General features: G+C 39.8%; 1 protein-coding gene across 3 annotated transcripts in view; it reads left to right on the top strand.

The window, feature by feature from the left end:
* MARCHF8 (membrane associated ring-CH-type finger 8) overlaps positions 1–23704 on the top strand; it is a 66459-nt gene that overhangs the window by 24556 nt on the left and 18199 nt on the right. For 2 of the 3 annotated variants that reach the window (XM_056494663.1, XM_056494661.1), the window contains exon 2: positions 17792–17842. The exons of the other annotated variant lie outside the window; for it this stretch is intronic. In XM_056494663.1, coding sequence (XP_056350638.1) covers positions 17792–17842 — 51 coding nt within the window. The remainder of the gene's footprint in view (positions 1–17791; positions 17843–23704) is intronic. 3 annotated transcript variants of the gene reach the window in all.

Raw genomic sequence — 23704 nt, 5'->3', positions numbered from 1 at the left:
GAACTGGCACATTCCTGGACAGTCCTTAAACTAGGTCCTAGAAAAGACTGTGAAGATGCATTATTTTTTTTTTATTATTATTATTATTTTTAAAAAGTGTATCTGAAGATTTTCAGTGATAGAATTTGGCAGTTCAAAAGAAAGGTAGCAGGAGAGTGTTGGGAGAATGAAGAAATGTCTTTAAAATGTTCTTCCAGAGACTGGTTTCTGCACCTCCTGATGGGCAGCTGAGATGCTGCTAAAATGGCTTTTTGTGTTTCTCTTGTCTGGGAATCTTTTTTCCCTTTTTCTGATTTAATGTCAAATTCCCAGCTTAGCCTGGTGTAACAGGAAGAAGTCTCAAAACCAATGAATTTAAGCTCCCTTACAATGACTGTATTGTTTGGTTGGTATCCATATTGAGGCATTCTGTGATTACTAAATACTGAAATAACACACTGTTATTTCTTCCTCTTGATATTAAGTTAATAGTTGAACAGTTTTTACCATTCCTACTAATTTTGTTGTTGTCTTCAATTTCTCTCTTGCTAATGGAAAATTAGTGCTTTATGACTTGCTGGGGTACTTATTTTATCTCAGTTGACAGTCAGTGGTTAATATTAGGATGTTGAACAACAACACTCTTCCCCAAGGAAGTATTTGTCTCAAAGGGGTCAGATTAGTTTGAAGAACCAGATGTAATACCTTAGGCTATTTGAGGCACCAGCTCTACTTTCAAATCCAGGCTGGGTTATTTTGGTTAGAGTAATAATCCCTTTGTTTTCTGTCCACGTCGTTCAGAAACTCTGCTTCTGCTATTTTACTTTTTCTTAATACTTCCCTCTCCCATAATTGTGGCACTGCACCCACCCTAGTCTTTGTGAGAGTACTGACTGTGTTGCTCTCCCTAAAAATACCCCTTGCTTCAAGTGAAATTAGTTTCCTGACTTCTGTTGGCTTCTCATTTCCCAGCTTACAATTAAGGGTCAGAGTAGGAGTTGACTTAGTGATCATCTGTGCTGCAGTCTGGTATAGTTATTACAGTTGGACAGAAGCTCTTAAATTAAGAAACATGAGCTTAGCTGCAGTCAGCATCCCTGAAATGGCTTTGTGTACAAAGCTTGGGAGCTGCTGGTTTCTAAGGGACAGTGGTTTATAACTGTCCCTGTTGCTTTCCATCAGCCTTAAACTAATGAACTTTGGTGACAAGTTGCTATGACAATACCTCATCATTGCCACATGAGCTTTTCAACTGAAAGCATTTTCACAATTAAAATACATTTTCTCACTATTTTTCTTAATTGCTGCAAGGGTAGGAGAGCTCTAAGCCTGAGCTGTACTTTGAATGTTCATGATTTACCAAAATACCTGTATTTAAATGGTAAACACATGGTAGACAGGTAAAAGAAAAAAATGAAAAAAAAAAAATCTCTGTCCATAAAGTTTGTTTTGATTGGCAAATGTTCACTGGCTATGTGAGGCAGGGAGTTTTGTGTTGGTATTTTTCACCATGGCTACATACTTGTGGCATTTAGACAAATTGCAACCCTATCTAAGTTCATAATGCTTTGGACATTTTCTCTTCTGCAAAAATGCTATTTTAAATGTAAAGAGGAGTTGAAGAGTGGTACCAGAAGCAAGCCAGTTTCTCAGTAAGGTTGCTTTAACCTACACAGTGTGGTTTAAAAATCAGAGGATGCCACTCCTCCTAATAAACTGTAAGCACCAGTGTTACAGGCAATGAGAAATGTAGCTCATTACAAGAAGCCATTTCTATAAACCTTGCTTCTCAGTCTCCCTCAGCTGCACTGGAGCAAAGCCCTTTTAGAGGTAAGATTGAGACTATCTCCTGGTTACCTGGCATAAAGTACATAGCTGCTCTATGTGGAGAGGAACAGGCTTAGGACAATGTATGTGGTAATTCAAGAAAGGCAGTCTTTTTAAAAAGCAAATAGAACAGAGGCCAAATTCAAATTGAAAAATCAAGCTAGGTAAATGCAGTGATAATCTGGCCCAGATGCTGATTTCTGTCTTTTATTTCAGTCTTTTGATCAAGAAACTGCATATCTTACAAGATTATTATGATACTATGGCAGATGACAACTGGAAAAAACTTAGTGGTGGGAGCTGAGGCTCTTCTGTAAAAGGATTTCTGAGATGCAGCAGTTGTAGGATGGATATTTTAACTGTCTCATTTCTGCAGCCCATTTATCTCAAAGTCGAGTAAAGTACAACAGGGACAAGGATATTCCTTGGGTGGATACAGTTGGAAGGGAACTCTGCATTCTCCTTTGCTGCCTGATAGTCTCCCCTTAGCCCATGAAAAAGCTTATGAATCAGGCTCTTCAGTCGAGTTTTTCTTGATGCTTCAAACCATTAATGGTTTGTGCACATTGACATTATCAGAAGACCTACATTTCTCATCCAAAATTCAAAAAAGAACCATTAGAGGGATCCTGTCACTAGAAAAACAAAGCAAAAAAAAAAAAAAAACAGGGGTAAAGAGGATTATTTATTTTGTTTTTCTCTGCCTCAGTAGTATTGCAGATTATATTGCTTATTACTTGCTCTGTCCTCCTTTCCCCTTTTTGCTCTTCTGCTTTTTATTTAAGAGTTTTCACTTCTGCCATGCCATGCCATGTAGCAGCTGCTTTTGATTTGCAGAAGCACAAGTAGAAGCCTTCTCACATGTCTGACTCCAGGGAAGATGTTAACATGCTTCTCACTGAAAGGAAAACAAGAGTGAACACAGATACATCTGAGATGAAAACAGCAGCATCGGCAATAGCAAGAAGTGTGAATTTAACAAGAAGGAAACAAACTCCTGATCAGCAGTGGGAAGAGAATCTGCTCATTGTAATGCAAGCATTTTTGCAAGTTGTCTTCTTTACCGTTTTTAGATGTGAAACACTTTTACCTGTCAGTGCTTTTCAGAGGTGATCTCTGACTGTCCCATTCTTTTCAGCTGAGCTTTGGGAAAATTTAGTGTCCAAGACCATGAAGGTCTGTCTACAGAAAGTGCATCTCCTGGTTCCTCAGCCCTTCCTCAGTGGTTAGCCTAACTTTTCTTTTTTGCTGTTGTCTGTGGTACAAATCAACTACCTTGTCATTATTATTGAGATGACACTTGAAGGATTTCTCTCTTGAGAGAGTTTCTTTGTCTTAGTTTACTGTAGCCCTCGATTTGACCCCGTCTAGTGCAGATTCTTTCCATTAAATGAAAACAAAATGTAGTTTGTGAGATTTTTTTGTTGTAATATATATCTATATATGTCTATGTATGCATTTTAATGCATTTGATATAAATATGCCTGGCAGTCTTTCTACTCTAGTAAAACCTCCAGTTTTTACACCAGTATCCTCTCTTCTTAGTGCCTTTTGTTGATTGCTGTAGTCATCTTTTTTGTACTTGGTTATAAGATTTCTGAATCGGTTCCAGCCTTTTGCCATGTGTTGTATTGCTGAGCAGTACACAGCCCTGCTCCTGAATTCTTTCTTGAAAGCATCAATTGAATTTGGCACAGTTTTCTGATTTTTAATTACCTCCAGACAGAATGTTCCGGTCGTTCTAGGCCTTCCAGTATTTGTAACTCTTGTAGTGAGATTAACTCCATATCTTTCAGGGAATAAAACCACCCTATCTGTAAGGATTGGTTAGGAGGATATATTGAACTGGAAGCCAAATGTAATGCTCCACTTCTGAGAAGTGTTGGCAGAGAAATAAAATCCTCCTGGATTTAAAAATTATAGCAATCCTTTTTTCCTGAAGCTTACAGGAGCTCCCCTTTGCACCCAGGATTAGATTTTATGAAGATGAGTATATTTCTATCCATTCTAGATTCTTGATATGGAACTCGCCCTCCTTTGTATAACATCCCAAATTCCGTTTCTTTCATTGAATTAAAAAACATTTCCAAGTTATTGCCAGGGTGGGGAAGGATACAGAGAAAGACAATATAGATAGCAGCAGAAAGACAGGAGAAAAGGGCTGTTCATATGGAGAGAGCAGGATCTTAAGAAGACTCAAGAGTGATAAAAGGCACAAGGAGACAGAAAGTGCAGGTGTGATGTGATGTGTGGGGACAGTGGGGGTGGCTGAAGATGCTCTTGATGTGGTCACTGGTTCCTTGGCTGCTCTCCTCCCTGTATCTCTGCTGCTGAAGGATATGAAGCAATGCTTACTTATAGGCAGTGTTTATGTGTGGGTTTTGCTGGTTTCACTCTGTCACTTTGGGAAGCAGCTCCTGTTTTTTAATCTCCATAAGCTTCTAGTCTCGCACCAAAACATGTCCCTTCTGAAATGTAATCCTCTTAGTTCAGTTACACTGCTGTGCTCCAGTTATGCTTGGGAGCACTGGCAGCAGGGTTTCTGAGTGTGCCAAAGGTTGGAAAAACTTAAATATCCCAGCACCTAGAGGAAGCCTAACTTTTTTGGACGAATTTGTAGATACCTTATGTGTGGAGCCTCACTTGCAAAAAAAAAAAAAAAAAAAAAACCACCAAAAAACCGCAAACAAAAACAAAACCCCACAAAACAAACAAACAAAACCCCTAAACAAAAATAGAACAAATTAGGCAGCTTTGAACATGTATCAGTTTGCCCTCAGTTTGTTTGGTTCCATGTATGGGGGAATGAGGACATTGTGGAGCACCTTCTGCATGGTCATAGATGCTTACAGAACTAAAGGTCATTATACAGCCAGGGAAGTGCAAAGACAATTTGGGATAAAATTTACAGGTGGGGACAAACAGAAAAGTTTCAGGAGTGAAATGAGATTAGTAGAGTGAAATACATCACTCTGACTTAAATGAAGCAGTCACTAAGAAGTAGTCAGTGTTTTGCCAGGTGGTGAGCTCTGGGAGGCAGCTCTTAAAGCAGATTCTGAAGTCTGATACTCCATGTGAAAATCAATGCCCTGACAAGATCCAGCTTGGAGATTTACTTTGTGCAACCAAGAATAATGGAGGGGAGAGCTCTCGCTCATGCTCTCCTTGCTTTGGCATGGTTTCACTGTACATGAAACTCATCCTGTGCAAACCACACACACTGTTGGGCCACGTGCCTGTAACAGGACACAGCTGCTGGCTGTGACACAGAGCAACACTGCATACAACAGTAGTACAAACAAGGCTGAATTTCACTCAGGGCAGCATCACTTCCTTGTGCCTCAGGTTTCTCCTCTGCCAAGTAGCTGCCACATTTGCCTGCTTCAGGATACTGATGTCAAACTCCAGGCGTGTGTTTGTAAGAGGCTGTGAATTGCAAACTGGTCTCATCATATCTCTTTTACAGGTATCATCTTGTTCTGCTTTTATTTTGAGTTGCTACCTAGTGCTGCTCAACACTGAAGAGCTGCAGTATTTCCTCTGGAGGAGGAATACTGTTTTGGATGAAAGGTGCTGGTATAAGAAAGCACCATGCACTGTACACCAAAGTTTCTATCCTGTAGTACAGCCTGATTTTCAGTCATAATGTGGGTGTTACCCAAATACTTTAATGTACTAATAGAGCTTCTTCAATTTTATATACTCTTTTTTATGTCATTCATTCTGTCTTTTTGGGTACTAGCAGCAGATGGTTAAGGAACCTTTCAAGAAAAGTATCCATTTTTCTGAGCATCTGTATAGAAAATTGGCTACTTGTTCATTTGAACTCTTTTCTTACCTACCTCTCTGTTATGCTACTTTGTTCTTAGCTGAGGATAAGATTGCCTATTTCACTACTTTGAGATTATAAATCTCAGAGTTTTCAGTGACTGAAAGATGTTTGCCCAGTGACTTTTCACTAGAGAGATACTTTCTTCACTTCCGTTAAGCAAGGGAAACCTACAAGGGAGTATGTCCGAAGACCCACAGACTTTTTCCAGACCTGATACTTAAATATCTCTATCTCCCTATTTGGAAGATTATTAAAAATTGAACTGTAAGGGTAATAGGAAACTTGCAGGGTAAACACAGAAGTGTTATCTTTTGATCAGTTGTAAGTGCATTTTCCTTTGGTTTGATTCCCGTTGTTCATGCTGCTTGTTTTGTTGCAGGAATCCCTGCTCACCAGTCTCAGGTCTTGCCTGACCTGAGGAATCATTTAGTCTCATCTATGATTTTCCTCCTGAATGCCTGTGAAAACACAGTGACATTTGTGACTTCCTCAAAACAAAGCACATGTGTGTAAGGAATGGTGAAAGGGAAACAAAGAGTTAAAATGCAGAAGATGGTTAACGTATCTTAACTCACAGCTTTTCATTGCAAATTCACATTGATCTCACTCATGTTTGGTAACTGTATTGAAACAAAAACTGTGAATTTTAAATACAAGGGAGTCTGAATGTGGGCCACAATGTTCTTTGTACATTTAAGATTCTGTATTTCAGAGCACTGTCCAGTTGTTCATGCAGGTTGCATCTTTATGCTGTGGTACTGTCTGATCACTCTCACTGCACTTGCAAGGTGCAGCTCAGCAGCATCTAATCCTTCCCCCTGTGCTCCTGCCTTTTCCCACAGTGCTTGTTGTGCCAAATCATCTGTTTTGTCTTTAGAGAATGCTTTGCATATTTTTTTTTCTTGGTGGATGTCTTCTGAAGGGCCTCTTTAAAACTAAACTCTGAGGGAGAATTCTGACATTTTGCAATGTCCAGATAAGCGATACTGCTTGCCTGGGATTTGGCTTTTAAGGAAAATGGATTTTCAAAGCAGTAGTTACTTTTCTTCAATCTCCAGGAAGATACTTCAGCAGTCATTTCAAACTGAAAGTATGATACTTATATTCAGGGGTAATTTTCTTTTTTGTACTTTTAAAACTAAGAGGAATCAGAAATAGATTTGGGGCAGGGGGTGTGTGGACTGAGAAATTTCAGTTCTGGATCAGAATTTTGTTGTAAAAGGATCAGTAAGCATGTGGTTGGTATGATGCTCTAGGTATAAAAGCTTGCAAACAGAGGATCCTACCTCCAAAGGTAATCTTCTCTGCTGGATTCTGGTACCAATAGTGAAGCCTCTCTTTCATTGTTTTAGCTTTTCACTCAATTACATGTGTAAAGGCTAAGAGACAACAACCTCCCTTAAAGATACTATTCTATATATTTGCAGCAAGTATGTGAAAATGCCTTTAATTATGTAGTGGTTTTTGTGATGTTTTGAAAGTTACTTCAAAAAATACAAAATAATGTATTTTAATAATATGTATTACTTTCTAAGCCAGCTGCAGATTTCACAGATAGCCAGTGTGATTTCTGCAGATAATGAATGTGTAGAGCAGTGAGCATAGAAAAGATGGAAACTGAGTTTTTAAAATCTAGCTTTGGTGGGGGTCAATTTAAAGGCAGTTTGGCAAAAGTTGAATTGCATAAGTTAATACACTTTTCCTGATAACTTTGATGCAATTTCCTGTGGCAAGAAAAATCCTCACTCAAAGCTTTAGATAAATAAAGATCAGGAGATTTAATGTGAATATGAGACTTATTTATAAACCTTTCCCCTTGGGAAGTAAAGTTTACAAAATGCTATGTCAGTGCAGGAATGCAGTACTGTCCCCAGTAGGTCAGCCAGCACACTCCACAGCTGCAGTTCATTTTCTGTTTCATAGGAATAAATGAGTGAGGCAGAGGAACCCAAAGAACTGAATTGCTTAATACTACTTGCATAATATCAGTACTTTTGAGCTGATGCATGTGCATTTCCATAAAAAACTCTGAGACCGAGCAGGATTTCACTGGAACTGGAGCATGAGAGTTGCAGAAAGAGAATGAGTAAATGTCTTCAGTTAAGTGGAAAAGCTTCTGTTTCAATAGGCTAATGGCCCAGAGATTTTATTTTAGCAGAAAATGCAGGCGTTCCTGGGGACCGTGGTGGTAAATTTAGTTTTTAGGCAGCTGCTGGCATTCAGCTCATTCAGACACACAGAAACCTCAGCCCTCCTTGTTACCCAGTGTTTCTGGCTGAGTTTCCCAAGTGGGTGAAGAGCAGTGCTCTCCTGGAAGACTGCTTCTCTTCAGCTGGTAGGTTTTGTAAGTCTCCCATCTGACTGCCTCAGTCTTCTGCTGTCTTCTAGATTTTTAGCTTTTGAGGCTGCCCACATGGAACATCCATCCCCTTTTCAGCTACAGGCACCATACTCTATATTCACACCATCTGCAAGAAAAAAAAAAACCTTTTTCCTTTTACTGTGTGTTGGCCTGCAGGTTTGGAGCCCTGCTGTTCTGGGCCATCCCTGCTTGGTTTAGCCCACAAGCTTCATTGACTTCAGTGTTGCACAGTGTAAGCACTGCACAGCTGTCCCTTCCTGCACAGGGGTTGTGTTCCTCTTCTCCCAGCTGAATGTGTAGTAAATGTAGATTTCCATGTGCAAAGACAAACAAGGAAATGTTTTTCTGACTCTTAGTGCAATTTTTTCATCTCCATTTCTCATACCTTAAGGTAAATAAGTATTTTAAAAACTACCTACTGCCACTTGTAGCTACTGAAATACTTTTCTTCCAATCAGGGTGTTGGTAGTGGCTCATTTAGAGTCTTTGAGCCAGCAATGTGCCCAGATGACCAAGAAATACATTTGGAGTGTGTTAAATCCTGTGTGCTTTTGCAGCCTCTAGCACTGTGCAAATCACAGAATTTCTTGGTCAGGGTGAAATGGCCATCTTGAGTTACTGTTGTTCACACACAACTGTGAGCAAATTGAATGGTCCTGACAGATATGTAAAAGCAGGAGATATCATACTTTGGCTTCTTCAGCTCTGAATTCTTGTAGGTAGCCCTGGAATTCACAATTGCAGAAAATGTGCTGATCCAGGCTGTGGGAGGATGTGGTTAACAGTGGCATAGGAGGCTGGGGATGGATATAGCCAGGTGTTTCAAAGCACTGCCCTACCAGGTCCTTGCCCAGCACTGGCAGTAGGGCAGTGACTGTAAATGTTCACAGCACCAAACAGAGCAAAGTGGGTGCCCATGAATGATGCTGTGCTCAGGAGGGCTCCTCTCCCTGGTCCCAGGTAGCCCACTCTGGACTCACACTAGTTGGCTGCATCCCATAGCATCAGATGTGAGACCAGCTGTGCTTTCTTGACAAAATGATATAAAATGCTACTGGTTAGGGTAGTCTGCTACATCTCGAGTTTTCTGCCTTTGTTTCTGGTGTCAGGATGAGTTTTGGGGAAAGAGAAGGTAGTTGGCTGTATATGTGCTTTCTCTGGTTTTGCAGGGTTTTTTCCAGGTGGAGCAAGGGAGTGGGATTTTTTAAATTAAAAAACATAACAGTATGTAAATGTGGGCATTCATGCATGCATGTTTTTTAATTTTTTGTGGTATATAGTCAGTCAACATGTTTGGAATTTCCTGGATAATAGCCAGGAACTCTGAAGAGTCATTTAATAAAAATCTGTATTAGCACATTTAGGCTTTAAAAGATTCTCATTCTGCAGTTCAGATGCTTGTCTTTTAAATGAAAAGTACCTTTTCCCTTAGGTGCAAATAATATTTTTCCCCAGAGCAGTGTTTTCTTTAAGAATGGCTGAATATGTTGCTTTTCTTAGACACTTCTCTTAGTGAGTTCTCTGAATTCACAAACAAATGGTGCTGGAAGTGTAATGTGATTAAAACTCTCCAGAACATCACAATTTAGGGTCTTACAAGGATTTCACTCTAACCAGCGTTTGGCTCAGTGAGTTTAATGGCATCTCTAGGCCCTAGTTAATAATTTACCTAAATTTCTGTGATCATTCAACACTGAGTTTGAAATGCTTCAGGCAGAATATTTTGCTGACTACACTAATAAAAATGCAAAGGTAAAATTTCAGGAAAAAGCAAGCTGGTCTGTACTGATTAGGTATTGCTAAATAGGTAGCATATCTACAACTGCTCTTTCAAGAGTTCTTTTGTCATGTGCTTTTAGCCATATCATGTTAAATGTTAACAAAAATATCCTAAATGCTTTCCCAACATCATTTGGGAAGTGATTTCTCTAATTTCTCTAGGGAACATTGCTTGCCCTTATGATCCATGTAGTCAGAAATAGTTAATAAGCAATCATGTTACATTAAGATGTAAAGGGAGGAAAAGAAGGTCAAATCCTTGAGCAATATAGAAACTACTTGAAGTAACAAGCTTTCTTTGGGCAATAGACAGTTTCCTAGTGTTGTTCTGAATGTGGTTTTAGATTCAGGAGGCCTTTGTAACCTTGGCTAAGAGATGAATTGGTAACTCACTGTTTAACAGCATACTTTGGTGGTATGACTTGAAGACACAAGCAGCTTTGTGGACCATGAGCAGAGGCAGGGATGCAGTGATCTATGTATCAGGCCAAGGAGCAGGTGCCAGAGCATGGCCTGATGGTGCAGCAGGCACTGCAGACACCAGGAGAGGCCAGCTCTTCTGGGAGGCTCTCCTGCCTGCAGGCTTCCTCTGTCTGCTGGCAGCTTGAGCAATTCCAAACTACCAGTTGCCCAGAGGGTTTTTTAATCTGTGAATGTTTAAAATAGTCAATTGGTTTGGCATATTGACATGTTTAGTGTACCGTGAGAATTCCAGCAGTTGCATTAAATGCAATTACTTTGTAAAAGATAGAATGTTATTCCTTTTAATGTGTTTATAATTGCAGACTTCCTCGGTGCCTGTCTCTTTCTTCCTGCTGTTAAATACACAAAATTGTTTGGAATGGCATTTTCGCTGTGAGCTTAATGTGTACTGCTTCCATTATCAAGAAAGGTGTATATTTTTGGATCATGTCTTTTGTAGTTCATATGATTTGTTCCCTGAGGGAAGGATTCATTTTTTTTTGTGTTGCATCATATAAAGTCGAGTATTGATTTTAGGCAGGTTGTCTGGCAACAGCAAGATAAGAACATCAGTAAAACGTGTTGGGTGCCAAACTTTGTAGTCTACTTTCTTTGTTTGAAATTGGACACGTGGCATGTGCATGTAAAAAGTCTGCAAATTGATATGATTTTAGTGAAAAGTACCAGACTGATGGTCTTGTGCAGAAATAAAAATATTCACTTCCAGGTGAGGCAGCCTTCGGTCATCAAGAGGAAAACATATATATCATCTTCTAGCTCACTTGGTTAAAGGAGGAAGATGGAGGTCAGATGTCCATTTGGAAATAGCAGCTGGAGATGCAGGTTATCCATGGTAGGAAGCACTTGGCAGAGTCTTTGGAAGTAAAGCAAAGCAATGCAGAACCCAGAAAAATGGTATGCTGAACAAAGCCATGGAGAAGATGGCCTTTTTGAAGAGAATGCCCTTCTCACCTTCTCTACTATCTTGCTGAAGCCAAGAAAGAATCCAAGCATTGTATCCCTCTAGGACCAAACTGGCAAAGCCAGGCACAGAGCAGTACACAACGAATGTAACCCTATCTGTGACATGTGGGGACCTGAGTATTGGACATATCCATGGAAGTTCTGAGAGCTCCTCCCAAGGGCAGGAGCACATGGTGTTTGAGCCCACACTGGGGTGCAAACATGGGCAAGAGATTCTAATTTAACATCAACATTCTGCTGTGTTTGCCTTGTTCTTTGAATTTCTTCTCAGTTCTAGTTCTTGTTTGTGATCTGCTGGCCTCCTTGACCTGCCTCTCCAAACCCCCGAGGGTTCTTTGAATTCCTAAGTTCCTTGAACTTTGCCATTGAAGCCATTTGGCCTGTTGTCTTTTGTTGGCCAGTCTTTCTGTTAAAGCCATATGATCTCATGATTTTATTTCTGTTGCTGATGTTTTCAGGCACAGCTGTAAGTTCAGTGCCTGGAATAAAGCTTGTTAATTCTCCTATGTTTTACTTTCAGGTTTATCTTTTGCCTTCAGGTTGTTTTTCTGAGTTTGTCTCCCATTATGTGAAGTGACTTAATGTGAATATGAATAAACAAGTTAGAAAGCTCTCTGAGTTAGCCAGAGTGAACTTGCTGTAGATTTCCCCCTGATAGATCTGAAATCTTATATTGGCTTTTTGCCCTTAGTCATGGATTGCTGGTTGCCAGGAATCAAGTGGGATTATCCAGTAACAGAAGATACTGGAGTAGATGCAAGGGGCATGGTTTGGATTCCTAATTCAATATTTATATTGTGTCTCCAGAAAAGCAAAAAAAGGAAATAGGCGATGTGATTTTCTTCACCTTTTTACTTTTCAGTGTCAAGTGAGCACTGCACAAGTATTTTCAGGTTAGTACTCCGCAAGAGCAGAGATGTAAAGCATAGATGCCATTAATGTTTTTTGACTAGGTGTATTATGGCATTATTCTTAATTTCATTACTTTTCTAGCTGTGTGCAAAAATCATTCATGAGCCTTGATGATAGTTATTGCTCTTGCACAATGACCTGGTGACTGCCAAAGTAATAAAGGTCATATTCAGATGATAAGATGCAAAGTACCATTTCTTACTGAAGTAATTAAATATTGAGTTCTGTCAGTGATGAGATCTAGTGCTGACAAAGCTTTTGTAACTTAACAATCCCTTGGTTTTGACAGATGAAGGAAATAATTGCAAAGTATTTTCCCATTTCTTTCCTCCCATTCTGTCTACTTCTGACAATTAAGTGCACTTGCCAATATTATCAGCAGCAATTCCTTTCCCCAGACTAAAAGCATCTGTTCTTTTTAATATATATTGTTCAGGTATAGCGTTGCAGAGCAAGATCTGCAGAAATTCTTGGAAGAAGTTTTCAAGAAATTTGGAACAGTCATGAAAGCTGAAACAATACCTGGGTGTAGAACAGTGAATACCTGTTTGTAGAACAGTGATGCATTCGTGCTCTGGTCATAGGACTCGATGGAAGAATGGATTTTCACTTCTGATTTGCTGCTTTTTTCCTACGTGGATCAGTTACTCAGTACTTCAACACCTCGCCATTTCAAGCAGTGCCATTCTCTGTTCCATTTTGTAATTCTCAGATCTAAGAATGAGAATTGCTGCATGAAGCAGTTGTTACTTATTCATTCTCTTCTCCCAAGTTTTTTATTAAGAAAAACAACTATTTACCCAGAGACTTTGTTAAAATTCATTGGCATGAATTGTTGATAACAGCAAGTGATTTTGCTAGATATCAATCTCATGCTTGATCTGTCATTGCAAAATGCAGTTGTAATGCACAAAATTAAATTAAAATGCTTTTCAGAGTCCATGTAGAAAATCACAAGTAGGCAGTGCTCTAGCCATTCTGACCTGGTTTGTTTTTGTTTCTCTTTAGGGCTGAGACATTAGTCCTTGCCTTGTTGGGATCTCTGTTTGTGGCACTGCAGTAACACTGTCCTCAAAATAAAGTCTTTGCTCTTTGTTACTGAAATTTTAGATGGAGAACACCTATCTTCAGATGAAGCTCTTAACCCATATTATCATGTAAGATAATGTAACACAAATTGTATTGCAAAATGGGGAATATAGTGCCCTATCAGGTCACTTGTATGTTAAAGAATTAAGACTTCAGGAAGCAAGCCTGTGCTGGGTTCACACATAGTCATTGGTGTCTTGAGGGCAAAGGAGCACTATCCTCTGGTGCCCTCTGTCCTCCTTTCCTGGATGGAAAGAGAATAAAAGTTGTCTTGCTAACCCATTGAGATCTGGCTTGCAATTTCTTCTGCAGGTCTGTGACCAGAGATAAAGATGGGTTTAGCATTAATCATTCTTAGGACTGGATTTAGGTGTGTAGTCACAGTTGTAACTAGAAGGCAGTTGCAGAAGCTATGAAACTGCTTCATCTTCTATTTACCTGCCTTAATGACTGGAAATCAGAGTGCTGGAAATACAAACCCAAATTATTTTACTGATAACTTTCATCTGGCCAAGATATTTAAGTTGTATTTCTTTAGGGTGCCTGTTGCTGATGCTGCAGTAAGTCTACAGCTAAGTTTGGAGAAAGGTCAGTTTGATACCATTGGTGTTTTAAGTAGATAAGAGCAGCTATGGCTGCTCTGGCTCTCATGGTAGGAACTGATCTGTTGGGGTTCACAGGAATTCTGGGTTTGGCAGTGTGAGTTATGTACCTGTTGTGCTTAGTGGAAAATGTATACATTAGGGTAGGAAAACAATGGTAAAATAACTTGAAATGCTGAATATATGAAAGACTGAGGTAAAAGGAAGGACAGAAGGGAGTTGTCTTCTAGATAGCTGATCTGAAAAGGCCTTGAGAGATATCATGTCATGAGGAATGGTGGCAGAAGGGAAAATGAGCCAGGGGAGACAGAGAAGGCAAGGTGAAGAGCCCTGAAGAAAGGCAGATGTGAGCTGAAGAAACTGCTGAAGGAAGAAGGCAGCTCTGTCACTCACAGAATGACAGAATTTGTTGGGAGCAAATTCAAGGGGAAGGTAGAAAAAGAAAGGAAAGCTGGGAGGAGGATTCTGGCAATTGCAAGCAAGTGCATCCAGAGGACTGGGTAGCAATTTCCTGGTTTTCAGTTATTTTTCTAGAGCCACACTAGCTGCTAGGGACCTCAGAACAGCAAAGTGAATGGCTCAGAAGTGACAAGATGCACTTGTAATTTTTTCCTGTCTGGGAGGGGTTTGTTGTTTGTTTTTTAAACACCTGCCAGGTGGTTCTGGTTGAGGAGGATGACTTCAAAAGGCAGGATTCCCATTACTCCATATAAAAAGACTAAATTGCTAAAAGAAAGTGACACTTTAACTGGTGATAATTGTAGGGTCCTTGCTTGCAGATGTTGCTTTTGTCTTGGTCTTTCATTCAAGTGCAAAGCCTAATGTTTTTGCATGAGGGAAGGAGAGCTTGTTTGGAGCTGTGATTACCAACCAGAATATGTCTTACTATCCTGTGGGAGCATACTAAAAATAGCTTCTGAATGTTTTTGTTTGTTGGGAGTGATAGTACCATGAAAACTTAGCCTTGCCACTCCCATATCAGTGGTAATTTGTGAATAATTCTAAAAGATCCCAGAATTAATGTTCTGGTGATGGATAGAGAGTGAAAAGTGAGATTCGTTTGTTTACCTTTTAAATAATTTTATCTGTTTAGTGTTTCTGTTCCTCATTAATTGTGCCTGCTATTAAAATGAACTGTAGTGAATTTCCTGTTGATGTTATGGATGTACCTGCTTTATGTGGCTAAGAAACAGAGATGTTAAAAGCACTTTCGTGCTTAGGAGTCCATTAGGAATTTCACAGATTCCTAAATATATGTGTGCATGCACTCTGTAGCCCTTAAGGGAATACTTTTCAAGACTGATTGTTGGTTTTAAAATGGTCACTTTTTCAATAATAGAACCAATTGTTTGCAGTCATCTGCTGTCTGAAACCTCTGATATGTGTGTTTCCAAAAGTAGATGAATAAAGATAATATGTGCATCTGTCTCTTGGAGGCTCCTGGCATCTGTCAGATAAAATCAGTTCTGGGAGCAGAGGCAGAGAGACAGAGAGACAAGTTTCTGTGACAGCAGGTAAAAGTCTGTTTACTCTGCATCATCCACTGTGTTGTGCAAATACAGGTCTTGTCTTCCAGCCTGTCATGCTTATTGATTTTTTAGCACATCCTTTTCAACACAGCTGCCTGTGTAAATTCAGTCATGCTCCCTTTCAAGCATCTTCTTCAGCTAGACAGGAGTTTTTGGGGGGCACTGAGTTAACATGAAGAAACCTGTGCTCTGTTTAATTTCGTCCTTGTTGTTTGACACCTCAGGCTGGGTTTGAGACTGTCACCTGTTCTTGCTTCAGGGAGACTTCTCACCCAAGGGTTTCACTGTCCACTATCATTTTCCCTTGTCACATGTAGCCTCACTCTGCTTCCCACACATCCCTGGAAGGGAAGCACAGCCTGCTTCCCCCACACCTCACACTTATGCAGTGGCAAGTCTCTGTGCTTGCCAGCTTGTGCTGGTCTCTTTTCGTCATAGCTTGAGAACATGTTCCTGCCCCCTTTTTTCTTCCTCCTGTCTCCTGTAGCTTGAATGAACGGGTTTTTTTGTCCTGTTGCTATGGTTGCACTGCCTTTGATGAAATCAGCTAGGCTCTCCCTTATGACTGGAGTCAGTTCTTAGCTGTACAGGTTCTGGCAGTAGTCCTGTCCAACATTAGTCTTTGCATAAGCATTATGTCCATATTTTTGAGGGTTTTTGTGTGTTTGTTTCTGTTCCAGGAATATTGTTATCTATGTAACAAAGGCTCATAGTCATCTCAAAAATCAGACTCAGACTCGCAGTGTACAAATCTGGCATCCTGATACTTGGTGATTTTTATTTTGGCCATCGGTCAAAACTAGCATGTGGTGTTCTCTAACCACCTTTCCCCTTTTCTTCTGAAATACTATTTTTCTGCCTTCTAGATACTTGGATTTCTGCAGGAAATTTCAGAACAATGTATTTGCTTCATCATGTTTTTAATTAAGGAAATGCAATTTTTATTGTCAACTGACATAGTGCCCAGGATGGTGTTGAGAGGCAGCTGGTGGTAAGGAAGGGACACCCTGCTTTTGTAAGCAAATGCTGAAGTTTTATGCCTTGACTTGTCTTTTCTCATCAAAAAGCTTTGAAGCTGCTGTGGAGGCTGCACTGTAGGAAGACGTATCCGGTAGCACAGGGATGTCAAAAGTGTGGGTGTAGCATCTGAATGCTCAGCCAGCCAGGCTGACTTCATGTGGGCTTCAGTCACTGAAGGATCACTTGAATTGTAGCAAACCATAGGCAGGAAGTCTGAGACCAGTGTGCTGATCTAGGACTAACAGCAGTTGACTTATGGGGAATTTTTCATGTTCCCATTTGTTGTAGATGTAGGACTTCTGATCTCAATTTCTGTCTGATCAGTCACTGCCCAGAAGACTAAAAGAGAGTGCTGTCAATCAAAGTGTCTTTGTTAGGTTAAATTCTCTTCAGGAATAAATGTGAAAGAGTTTGTTTCCTAAAATCCCAAGCAAAAAGATGCACTTCCAGAAGCCCTTACATAGCATAGAGCCCACAGGAAAAAGTACTAACTTTGCTTTTCTGTCAGAGGTTTGAGTCTCAAGCCTATTGCATTCCAGCTTTACAAACTTAGAGGAGTGTAAATCTGTAACTGAATGTTATGACTTTCTCTGGTTGTAGTACTTGTTTAGGAAAAATATTTTTCTTTGGATTTTATTCAGAAAAGTTTTTGCAAAGCAATTTCTAGGTTCTTCCAAGTGAAACAACTGTGTCTAGTTACAGTTACAGTAAACTGTTGTTCAGAAACCAGGTATCCTTTAAGGATGAAATATCTTGCTGAAACCTACAGTTAAGTTTTGAAGGAGGTAAGATTGTCATCCTTATGCGTCAGGGTCTGCACCCTGAAAAGTGAATAACGGATACAATCATCACTAATTTCAGTTTTTAGAATTGTAATTTCTGCATTGCCATCTTGTATGCTATTTCCAGTTTAATTCCAAGTTCTGTATTAAAAGGAAGTTCCTTAATAATTCTGCCCTCCATCCTGAAGTGACATGCATGTGGTTATCCACAATTGTTTCCAGGCATGACTATGATATTTTTGTTTGTCATTAAGCAAGAGCTTTCAGCTTTAGTGGTTGGATGTTGTCTTAAAATGTAGATGAAGCAGGTCTTCATGATACTGAGAAGTATCCTTTCCAAAACAGATGTCATCTGAGTAAAGAGCTTTACACTACCCTCAGAGAAAAGAAGTAATTGTTCTAGTATTTGTCAGTTTGTACATGTGTTGCCTATGTAATTTTCTGCAAGGTAATATCAAATAAACAAAGCAGTTCAGTGATTATTGTAAATCGGGCTGATGTCAATAGAATCAACATCCTTAAAAGTCCCAGCTGTAGGACTTTCTCTGTGGGATTTGGTTTCTAATGGCAACTTTTAAATATTTTCATAATTGTGACTTGTTGCTGCAATGATCCTGTTCTTGCTCTTTCAGAATGAGAAGGCTTTGGGGCATTCTGTGAGCCGCTCTAGTAACATCTCAAAGGTATGTTGCTCAATGTCACTCAGTCTCACTCAGTCTTTGGTAAGCTTGGGGATACTGGGATATCTTTAATTTCAAAATTGGGTGATACATGTGATGATGTGACCAGTAGAAAATGCTTTTTATGCCTGTCATTGATAGTCAGTCCTGAAACATTAGAACTCTGGTGTTTTGCAGACTCTCTTTACAGGTCAAATGAAATGGAAGCTACAGTAGGTTTTCTCTTTCACACTGTCAGCCTCCTTAGCTTGATAGGAGCAAGATAGATGACAGATGCCTGAGATCTTATCTTGGAGGGAAAGTGGCTCCAAAAACATCACTCAAGTGTGTTGTTTTATAAGATAAAGCTGTGTAAGAGATGTATAGCTGTGCATAATATGCGTAGGACATGTGGTTAAATGTTATTCTATTGCTACTTCAACAACGAATTATTTTTAAGTGCCATGAGCTTATCAGGGCATGACTACATAAGTATTTTTAAAGGTTTGATTTTACAGAGCCTGGTCATGTAAGGCATGATGCTCCATCCTGAAGAGTTCTAATCACTCTTCAGCATAGCCAGTGGGCACATCCAAAGCATAATTGCTTTGTTATGCCATTAGGAAAAAGGTATCTTCTGTTCAAGATAGCTATTGCAATACATACCCTTCTTCTGCATTGCAAATAAGATTGTTTATTAGCTGTAAGCCTGACAACATCTTGCTTACACAAGTACAGTTGCTTAAAGCCTTCATACAAGCAAGGCTGTACTGGTTGAACAGTACTTCTCATGGGTCGCATTAGCTTCAAGTCTTTGTTGCCACAGTTTAAGTGGCTGCTTGTAGTTACTTTTAATGAAAGACTGAGTCATTATGGCTGCAACATAATAATTATTGTGAATACTTTTAGATCTAGGGAACTGTTCATGACTATCTCCAGCAGAGGAGACAGTGGTTTATATATATGGTTTATATGGGCACAGACAACTTTCATTTTGCAGCCGAAAGACAGGATTACTGGGTATCCTAAACAGTGAGCAGGGCAACTGCCCAGTGCACAAGGTGTTGACCAAGCTGTAGGTTATCCATGTTGTTATCATGGATTGATAAGAGATAATTTGGCATCAGAAAATGTGCATTCATATAACGGGTTTTGAAATAAACACTGAGTATAAATTAAATTGTCATGTGGATTTTTCTAAAATGGGACTATGCTTGTTCCTTTTTACCCTGGTTCTTATCTCCTTAGGGATCCTTAATTGGATTTTCAGGTTTTGTTCAGCAGAGATAGTAGCTTTTCCATTAAGTATCATTGTACTTTTCCCAGAGTGTCTCAAATCAGTGCAAACCTTTTGGCAGCTGCACTTTGGTACCCATGTGAATCTGCACAGTTCATTTTAATTCATCAATAGCTGATAGTGTGGCAGTACAGTGGGAAGGACCTTGCACTCTGGCAAAGCTCTTCCTGGAAGTGCTGGCAAATGAGACATCAATATTTACATTCATTTTGGAGTGCTGGAATGTTCAATGTGACTCTTTGTGTTACAAAAGCTAAAGTTCTTCAGGGGATCAAAAGTCAGTCTTGCCAGTTCAATGGAGGAGACTTTTTGGTTGCAAAGTGAGCTTCCCAGAGGTATTGAGGTTCTTACTGCTCCTGTGTCACCTCTGTCTGATCCATTCTGTGCACTTTCTCCACTCTGGAGATAAGTTCAAACAAGGGCAGAGTGTGAAAGTCCCACCAGTGAAATGCACCTGATTTGCCTACATGTCTGAATGCTGCCTTGTGCATCCAGGCAGTTCAGTGCTAAACTGCAACAATTATTTTGTGGTTGACAGGTGTTTTGGGACATTTTGAAATTGCTGTTGCAAGCAATTTCAAATGACAGATCAGGAAAGATCATGATAGTGGAATGCTGCATGGAAGCTTAAGTGCCTTTTTTTTTTTTTTTTTTTTTTTTTTTATTGTTCAGAATACCATAGCAACCTGGCCAATAAGGCAGATTGGATACACATAAAGGAATAAGTGTGGAAATTCTTGGCTGCCTGTGTAGCCCTTTCTGAAATCCACAGAACTTGTTGATCCTACCATTTTAAGAGGAGCTTTTTAACCAAAATTGGGTTAAATCAATTACATGCTGCATTTCCAGATGTGTTGAAGTGTGTGTATGTGTCTGTGTGTACAGAAATAATGGTCATGCTTTCTGGAGCTGACTGTTTCAGCCATTGTTTTCCCAACCAAATCTAGCTTACAGCACAGCAACATATCAAATCTGCTGCAAATTCTTGGCACTGGCACTTGATTCAAAGCCTTACTGGTGCTGATATGTCATTATGAACCTGCTGTGATTATTACTGTGTATCTTTCCACTGCTCTCAGTTGCACAGTGCAATTTGAGTGGAAAGGATTGAGTCAGAACTCAGCCTTTAGCCAAGAGAGGATGCTGTGTTACTGTGACCAAGGAAAGCAATGCCCATGGGCTAGAAGTGATTGGGGAGGGAGGCTGACAGATGGTGCTACTGAAAATGCAGTCAGCTGCTAGAGGTGGCAGGACCTCTGTGAATAGAGACCCCCAGTGCTGGGGCCAGGTGGAGCTGTGCCTGGGGAGAAAGGGGCAAAAAGGCACTTCTCCAAGAGGCAGATACTAAGAGAGGCAGAAGAGATGCTAGTACATGTGGCCAAGCCAAGAAAAAGCAATCACCTGAATACTTGGCTAGGGATGGAGGCCAGAAAGTGAAGAAAAAGGATCAGGGAATAAGATGCAGGATGATCTTCATATGGTGTCATTAGGCTGTGTGCAGTATGTTGCACACTGGGGGATGTGGCATTCCTCCAGGCCCTTCTTTGCTTTTTTGGTATATATATTTCAAACACTCCTTTGACATCTGCTACATTTAAATTTCTGAAATATTTTATATTTGTTCTGAAATAATTTTTTAAAAAAATTGAAGTCAGATTTAATTGATTTAGTCATGGGATTTTTGAACACAAGCCATTTTCCCCAGCTTGCCATGTTCAGGCACATAAACAGCACTGATGCTGATTGAAACAACCCCAGTTGGCACAAGGGAGTACAGCCCAGATCCACATTTCAGCTGTTACCCTAAGCCAGCATTTTTTCCAAGCAGCCACTGATTGCTGTGAAGTGCCTTCATCATACAAGCCCCACAGAGAAATAGTTAAGCTTTATAGAAGCTTCATCCTCTAAATATAGAAGAAATTGACCCTAACACACAGCTAGTCACTGGGAGCAGCTGAGAGAGGGATTTTCACAGTAGTGGTAATTCATGCCCTCCGTTTATAGATAAAGGAATTGTGCTTACAAGCAGATGAAATGAGGCCAGTTACAAATCTGGTCTTTAAAAAGTTATTCTCAAATTAGTGGTATTGTTTGCCTTTAAAGTGTCTGATATATCCTGAAACTGATGATGTGATGTCTGGAAATACCTTCAGGTCATCTGTGTGCTGTTCTTGTCACCTGATTGCTTTGGAGGGTTGATTCTAATGTAAAGGGGAAGCACTTTGTAGTCTTATTTTCATGGCACTCCAAGGGATAAACTTTGAAAATGCTAGTACTGGGATCACAGCAAAGAAATCAAAAGTGAACTCCTTAAAAATGTAAATGCTTTGTCTTTTCTGAAGGCCTGTATAGTTTTATCTTTTGAGCAGAAGCACGCTGTAAAGTATTAGATTATTCTTAGGCTGAATAGCAGCTAGTGCAGACACAAAGTGGTTGCCTAAGCTTGCTATGAAATTTAAAATCCATTTAGGCTGTTCATCAGCTTGGAACAGATTTAGAAAAGCATATGAATACACACGTCCACTGTTGCCTGAAGCTTTAATGGATTCAGTGAGCATTTGTCTGTAGAAAAGTAGTCCAGGTTTTTCAGCTGCAGAGCTTAGCTAGCCTGTAGTCTATCAGATGGCCAAGGCTTACTGAAAATAACTGTTTCTCAGAGGTGTTCTGCTCAGACACCTGAGCCTGGTGGTAGGGAAACACAAGTTGCTTAAAAAAAACCTTCTACTGAGTTACTGGGGAGGGGAAAGGAAAAGACATGAAAAATTGTATAGTGTGAAGACGAAAGTATACTCTTAACCCAGATACAAGAGCAAGTAATCTCATGCTGGAGCACAGTGCAGTCATGTTTGTGAGGAATGTGATAGTCTCCCTGTGCTGTGATAAATTCCTTCTCCTGGGGCTGGGTTCTTTCTTCGTATAGGTATGAGGGCACCCCATTAAGGAGGGACCTGCAGGGGTTTCCTTTCCTCTTTTGCTCCCTCAGTCCATTCAAGGTATTTTGGGAAGATTTTTAAAGACAAAAAGCCATATATACTTTTTCTTCTCCGTGCAGGACCTGTGCAGTTGTTACTGGGTTTAGTCAACATTAATCCTGTGCTATTGGCAGGTTGTATTATTCTTGGGAAGATGTTGAAGGGATAGGTAACCTCCTTTCTCTAGTATATTTAGCTCTGGAGTCTCTAGAGAAAGTTCCTGACAGAATCCTTCTTTCGATTTCTTTAGAAATAATAAGGGAAAGCTGACTGCAGCTTTGCTTGTAGTTGCAAGACATAGTTTTAATTATAGTCATACACGTTATATAAAGTATGGGAGAAAGTTCTTCCAGCAGCTGACTTCTGGTTCCTATCAAATTGTTGCCAAAATTACATGGTGGAGTTGATTGTCCTGAAAATTTCAGATGCCTCTTTCTGATATTTCCCCTACAGTTTTTTAACCGCTCTACATTTTAATTATTTATCTTATCCCTCTCTAAAGACATTTGATTTTAATATGTACTGGAAATCAATATGGCATGAATATGGTAGGGACAACTTACTGGAGAAGATCAGAAGTTGCTGATGGTTGATCCTGCCATGTTGGTACAAAAGCTTTCAAAACCAGCAGGGCTGTCTGCCCACCACATCCCCCAGTGTGTCCATAGGTGGCCTGCTCTGCTTATCTCAGGTGTCAGGTTTGTACAGTTTGGTCTCATTGCATGGAATACAGTACTTGCTGAAAGTACTCAGGAGCACATAAAATAAAGGCCAGCCCATAAACAAAATGCCAGGTTGAAATTTGGCTTCTAGAGTGTTTTGCTCCTTGCTCTATTGCTAAATTTGTATTAGCCTGAAGCTCCTTGTTCTGAAGTTCCTCCCAATAAAAGACATCAAAATTGAGCTTTTTTTCACTCTGTCTGTACAAAAGAGAGTTGTGTTCTATTATTAAATGTGCATAGTTCTTAGTATGTTAGTTCAGGATCCTTAGCTGAGACTTCTACATGTTTTTGTAGCACAGTATTGTTGCTAATCAGGTGGCACCTATAAATGACAAAGTTTGCATGTGTGGGGGAAAAACCTTTCTTTGCTTCCTTTAGACTTCCGGTCAGTTGGAAAATTCTACAGAGGTTATTTCTAATTTTTTACCTTCAATGAATAATTTGATAAAGTTTTTAGAATGTGACAGGCTCTGTTCTTTAAAAAGAGATGTAATTGTTATTAGTGAAGTTCAGCCCAGAGTGGGACAACAGCAGCTGTACCCAGAAGTACCATCTCAGATAAACAGGTTATCTTGAAATATACCTAAGCCATTGGCATGTTCACTATGGCTCAATTCAAAGATGCCTGTATTTTCATAGGCAGGGTGGTGTTTTTGGGGTTTTGGTGTGTAGCATGTAATCAGAAGTATGTAATAAGAAAAGGTGGAGTTTCTCTCACCAATAGATAACACTGTTCGTGTGGAGGCAGAATGAGAACTTAAGTGTGTATATATGCATGGACACCTGCATATATAGGCATATTAAAAAATGTTTATGTTCCTGCTGGCAACCCTTCAGAGAACTGTAGGAATCCCAGGAATTATTACCTTCAAAATTGATTGCCTGAATACCAGTG

The sequence above is a fragment of the Oenanthe melanoleuca genome, chromosome 6 (assembly GCF_029582105.1).
Source record: "Oenanthe melanoleuca isolate GR-GAL-2019-014 chromosome 6, OMel1.0, whole genome shotgun sequence".
NCBI lineage: Eukaryota > Metazoa > Chordata > Aves > Passeriformes > Muscicapidae > Oenanthe > Oenanthe melanoleuca.
Note: the sequence above shows the minus strand (reverse complement) of the source record. Positions and strands in the feature narration are given on the sequence as shown.